This window comes from Ochotona princeps, chromosome 15 (assembly GCF_030435755.1).
Source record: "Ochotona princeps isolate mOchPri1 chromosome 15, mOchPri1.hap1, whole genome shotgun sequence".
Classification (NCBI taxonomy): Eukaryota; Metazoa; Chordata; class Mammalia; order Lagomorpha; family Ochotonidae; genus Ochotona; species Ochotona princeps.
The window spans coordinates 34,680,305-34,686,304 of NC_080846.1; the positions used below are offsets into that span (position 1 = coordinate 34,680,305).

General features: G+C 44.1%; 1 protein-coding gene across 4 annotated transcripts in view; it reads right to left on the bottom strand.

Annotated features, from left to right (window-relative positions):
- The window catches only part of PPFIA2 (PTPRF interacting protein alpha 2), a 393,655-nt gene extending 393,216 nt beyond the window's left edge, over nt 1-439 (bottom strand). For 3 of the 4 annotated variants that reach the window (XM_058673335.1, XM_058673333.1, XM_058673332.1), the window contains exon 1: nt 191-439. In XM_058673335.1, the coding sequence (XP_058529318.1) occupies nt 191-439 (249 nt within the window). The remainder of the gene's footprint in view (nt 1-190) is intronic. The other variant, XM_058673334.1, reaches the window with a different exon arrangement.
- Between the last annotated feature and the right edge of the window lie 5,561 nt (nt 440-6,000).

Consider the following 6,000-nt stretch of genomic DNA (forward strand, 5'->3'; position numbering starts at 1 on the left):
TACTACAGCATGAGGTGTTTGGAGGCCAGGTTTTGCAAGTACCAGCTATTTTTACATTTTTCCTCATCAAACACATGCATGGTAGATACGACTATATTAAGTCGAAAAAAATAAACATAAGAATGTAAATAAAGCCAGTCTTCTTCGCAAGCCCCACCACATTCTCAACCGGAATGGAGAGGAAGCTTACCTGTGGCAACGCCGAGTTGAGCTGTCTCTGGAGCGAGTCTCTGTCGTAGATGACATCCTGAAGTCTTTGCTGGGCAAGCGAGAGGCTCTCCTGCGTCTCCCGCAGCGTGTCCAGAAGACGATCCCTCTCATCTAGCATATTCACCATCAGCTGCTCAAAATGGGAGTCTGAGTCCGAGCCACTGCTTTGGGACCCCCTTTGGCTCATTGGGGTGTCCTCATTAATCGTGGGCATCACTTCACACATCATTGCTTAAAGAAAGTGAAGCGGAAACTTAGTAAAGGAATGATTTCCAATAAAGCCACCTAACCACCAACTCCATAAACTCTTCTGAGTTGCTGCGCCTAATCTTCCTCCTTTCCCAACTACAGGGCCCCTCTCCAACCAACTCAGATGTTTTGACCTCTAGCAAATAAGATACTTACACTTCCCCCACCCCACCTGCTTCTTAAGTTAATTCACATGTCTCCCACCTTCAAAATACAATTGGTTTCACTTGCTTCTCAGGTTTTTTCAAGACTGAGCCCAGCTAATTTATGTCGACACGTTATTTCAATTATTACTTAATCACTTATCTTTACCTGCAACTTTACAGATCTCTTACACTTAATACCTGTATGTTATCTTTGTTTGCTGTTAGAATGTACAAGCAAACATAATGTATTGCATGTCATGGGCAAGAAATAACTAATTTTTAATGACTAGGTAATCGAACGAATTAATATTCACTATTTGATTTAGAAAATGTAATTGAATATTTCATATAATGTTTTTGCTTTCTTTTTCAGCAACAGATTTTTCCACATGAACAAACTTAAAGCTTGTTGATATTCTTTGATAAGCTCTCTTCTTGAATCCTTACAGTTGTCCACAGAGTTGAGACTTGATACTGACTGAATTAGGCAAATTTTATGAAATCGTCTATCAATCGACGTAGGTAATATTACCAATTATGTATAATATTCTTTTGTTTTCTGTCAGATGAATCGTTTGGTTCTAATCTGAGCAATACACTTTGAAACAGTCCACAAAACAGTCACCACAAATTACATTAGCTAAAGTAGCAACTTCACATCTCAGGTGCTAGCCACAAACTCAGTCACTAACTAAATGAACTGTTCAGAATAGCTTAAATCATTTATAAATTTGATTTAAAAATAGATAACTCAGCTGAGATGTAGCATTGCCCCATTATATTGCCTAATGTTCTTTGCAAAGGTCAGAAATGATCTCACTTTGACTTCTCTACCATCTTTTAGAAGCAACCAAGCTCATCTCCCTTTCGCTTTACTGTGGCCAGGAGCTGTTAACTAGAAGGCTTGGTTTTGCAGGTGGCTAATTTGGAGAAAGGTGGATTGGCTGTTGATTCTGGAGCATTCTTCAGTTTTATAATGCAAGGTTGATTCATTTCATGTCCTTGGGGAATATATTTCTGGTGATATTTTCAAATAAAATGTCAAGATCTAACAGCTCAATGGTTAATTTTTTTTTGTCTGATTCTTTTTATAAATTGAGCTATTGAGTATAAAGATTTAATTATCTGTGAGTCATTTGGCCAAAGCTCACTGAAAAATCAGAGAAACTTTAAAAGAAAGCATTAAACTGAACAGAAGAGATATTATGGCTGATAATTTATGTAATAAGAAATAACAGGTGAATTTTAACAAAATTCAGAACACTGAATTTTTGTTCATTCTGATGCTAAGCTACTTGAAAGTAGGATCTTCAATTGCTCAATTTCATAGTTACAGAATATTTACAGCATAGATGCATCAAATGTGTTTGAATACACACAAACACACAGGTATACTATTGTTAATCTCTAATGGGTAAGAACTTTTTCTGCATTTTTCTCAAATGCAAATGGGAAAAATACTTTTTAACTACAATAATTTTCTTTTCAGTAGTTGAAAATTAATTGGGGAAATAAAAAAATTCAACAAAGTTCCAACACATCTAATTATTTGAAATGACTGTGTCCCACACACTGAACACCTGTGTCACCCTGAAAACTAGTTGTCAGGAACTATGTGCTTACTTTTGATATTCAAACTAAAGTACTTGGAGAGGAAATGATACACTGTCATAATTTGTACCAAACTATTTTAGGGTTACATAAACATTTTAAAATTTATGTTTAAAGAGAGTAATATTAGTCCTTGTTCATTCTGAATTATTTGAACCAACTTAAGTTTCAAGTAAAAATTATAACCGTAATGATTACCATAGGTACAATTTATACCTGAATACAATGTCCTAATTCTAAATAACCACTTGTTGCCACCAGGGGACATTGGAAATTCAAAAGACATAACTCATATCTGGATAAAAGGTGGTCTTTAATATAGTGAGTCAAAAGATTACTACGCTGAGGAGCAGCTTGGAGCATGTCAGCCAACTGAATCTACACTGAAAAGAACTTGATTTGCTTCACACTCTGGAAACACAGGAATCATTGAAAGACACTTCACTTCTCAAAACTTGAGTTTCTTCTTCTATAAAGGGGGTATATTAACCTAAACTTAATTTAAAAAAAAATCCCAAATGAGTTACCTGAGAGTGCACAAGAAAAAATAACTATTAAATACACATATTTATTTACATTGTAAGGTGACAACAGTCATATCACAGAAAACAGATTTATTTTATGATTCATTTTTTCACATACAAATGTTCAATTTTAGGCAATATTGATGGGTTCTTCAGATTCAATTTAAAAATAAAAATAATCTTAAATTGATGTAAAGTAATTGTGTAAGTTTATAGATTTGTGAAATTTTCTTAGAGAATAAGATGAACATATTGTTTTTTAGAGACTGCTCAAATACATGAATCCAGTCTTTCCATCAAAGTTGTAGACAAATTATGTCTACAAAATATACCGTTTCATGAGCCAGCTTAATTTCCTGCACTAGGAGTCAGATTCTGTTCATTAAAAGTGTAAAGCATTTGAATAACTCTTAAAATATGCTATAATGTTTTAATGCACTCAGTATTATATACAATTAAAGATCTATTGAATGTAAGAATTCAATATACTTTTATAGAATGTATAACATCTTAATCAACCTACATGGTGGAGAAGGCTATATTCACTCTATGTCTAGAGTATTTCACGCAAATATTTAACTTTTACCTCAGTTTTACAATTATTTTCAAGCTCAGAAGTAGCATTCACTAATCACTCCTGAAATGCCAGAAAGCGCCTGGCACTATTTCTCTCTCCTCCCCATCACTCCCCTCCCTAAAGTCTAGGTAATATACAAAATTTTGTTACTCTTATTTAGTCTTGTTTGTAAAATGACTGAAGATTTCAAATACTAGTGATATGTACTGCTGATTTTTGTTATGATAGAAAAGAAAAATACTAATAAGCCCAATAGGTTTAATTATGCCAGCGCTTAAAATTAGCTTGAAGAATCTTACAGCAGGGAAATCAGCTCCCTGGTTCTTAGCACACACCTTGACTTCCTTGGAAATCTCCGAGATTTCAAAATAAAAGTTTTGACGCCCAGTGGAGTCATTACTAAAAGGCATTACCTGTTCAGATCGCAGAATGGTACAAAAGGTTCTTTTTCTATCAATGACTAACTTTACCGAATCAGATCACCAGGATTTGGCCCTTACCATAGGCAACGATTCTCTACAGTAAGTTCCCGCGGCCAAGGTTTAGTCTGAAGAGCCATCCCAGCTCCAGTTAACCCACAGGAGTAATCCGGTGAGAAAAATCCTAGCCATTGTCTGATTACCTTCCGTGAACATTCCTCCTCCTCCTTCACTCTGAAATCCCCTGGTCTTCTGGAAATACCATGACAGCATTCGGGGAAAGCGTTTTCGCTTTCTTTACACAAGAGCCTTTCCACTTGGTCCACACCGCTGGACAGTGGTCTGGCAGCCACACCCCCCACCACGGACCCGACGAAGTTGCCTCCATCACCTCCACACTAAAATTGCTCACGCTGCCCGACAGGAGAGAGGCAAGCAGACAGGAAGCCAGGAAATGGGAAATGCACAAGTAAAAGCTGCTTCATGGCAGTCATCCCAATTACTGCCCTTCCAAGGAGTGTGCATCTCTTCCCTGGGGGCGGGGTGGGGCCGGGGAGGTGGCAAATTAAACACCCATCAGTCCATCAATAAATACATCGCAAAGGGAAACCGTGCCATTCAAATTCAGGTTCTGTACCTAATGCCTGTGCTTTCGGGTCCTGCTTCTTCAGTGGATCAATGACAACCGCAGTCTCCGGCTTGACGGGAGCGGAGGCTCACACCCAGCGCTCCTGGACCATTGCTCTAGCAGCGGGAGGAGAAGGGCAGCTGAGACACCCGCGAGCCCCGGCAGCCTCCCGGAACGTGCCCCGGCCGCCGGGCGTGCCGGCCCCCGCGCATCTTCCCGCGGCTCCGTCAGCAGCCCCGAGGAGAAGCGTCCATCGAAAAAATGGCATATTACAAATTTTGCTTTGGGAAGCAGAGCTGGTTCAGACCATTGTCAAAGGGAGGAGAGGGGGAGGCGGCTCTTAAAGCAGCCGCGGCCTCTTTGCCCGTGCAGCCGCAGCTTCCCACCGCGTGCAACTGGGGCCCTCCCCCACCCCCGGAGTTGTGGGTTGGGGGATGGAGTCTGGAGGAGGGGGCGGGGAGCCGGGGCCAGGGCACTGGGTTTGACTTTCAGAAACTTAACGGGGCGGCGCCGCTCCCCGTCGGAGGCTCCCGGGCCGCCTGGGGTGCGCGTGTATGGTAGGGTGTGTGCGTTGGGGTGTAGGTTGGGTGTATGTGGGGTGGTCCCTGCTAACGCGAGCTTTGTGGGGAGAAGGCGTGAGGAGTGTGTGGAAGAGAAGTTCTCCACCCAGCCGCCCACCCGTATCCCCCTTTGGAGTTTCTGGTTCACACTGGGAGCCCGGGGGCGCGTCCCCAGGCAGACAAGAAGCAGGACAGGTCTTGCCTGGCGCGCTCAGCTTAATTCTGGGTTCACTTAAAGGAGGCGCTCATTCGCCGGAAAGCCGAGCAGTCAGCACCCAGACCCCAACACACACACTCACACCCATTTCCTCCTCCCGGCCTTGGCTGCCAGCCTCCCTGCTGGCACCAGCTGGCGGGAGAACCAACCTGCCGGGAGCTGCCGAGGATGCTAGTGCATCTTCCTCCTCCCTTTGCCTGGTGCGGTCGCTGCTGCCGCGGCTGCTCCTCCTCCTCTTCCTCCTCCTCCACCCCTCCTCCTCCTTGGCAGCCGCCACCTCCTGTTCCTCTGGAACAAGGGCTTCCCCTGGAAGCTGCTGCAGTGGTTTCCACCGGCCCTTAAATAAATTCTGAAGTAATCACGTCTTTGCTCTCCTCCTCACGCACACACGCTCGTGGCTACACTCGGCTCCCGCCCCTCTCCTCCTCCTCCCGCGAAGCCATCCCGGGCTGCCAGTCCCCGCGCCCCCTCCCAGCCCGGCTGGCCGATGGCGAGCGCCGGGGAGCAGCACTGCCCAGTGGGCAGGGGCGGCACGCGCTCGCCCGCCCGCTGGGGCTCCTCCAGGCACGGTGAGCTCCACCTGCAAGCGTGTGTCCGCCCGCGCCTTTGGGGGTGGGATTGCCTCGGGCACCTTCTGCTGCCTGGCCTTCCCTGCCTGGCATGCCTTGAAGCTGTTGTCCGCCCCCTAGACAGCAGCTTGGTAGTCGTGCTTGTTAGAAACCTGAGTCGAGCTTGGGTGTGGCGGCATCTGTCACTTCTTAAGTCTCCAGTTCCTCTCCATTCACTGCTTGGCCAAAGAGCATCTTTTGTGAAAGTACACTTGGTCCGGAGAAATGTCAGCTCAGAGCCACGTCTGGTC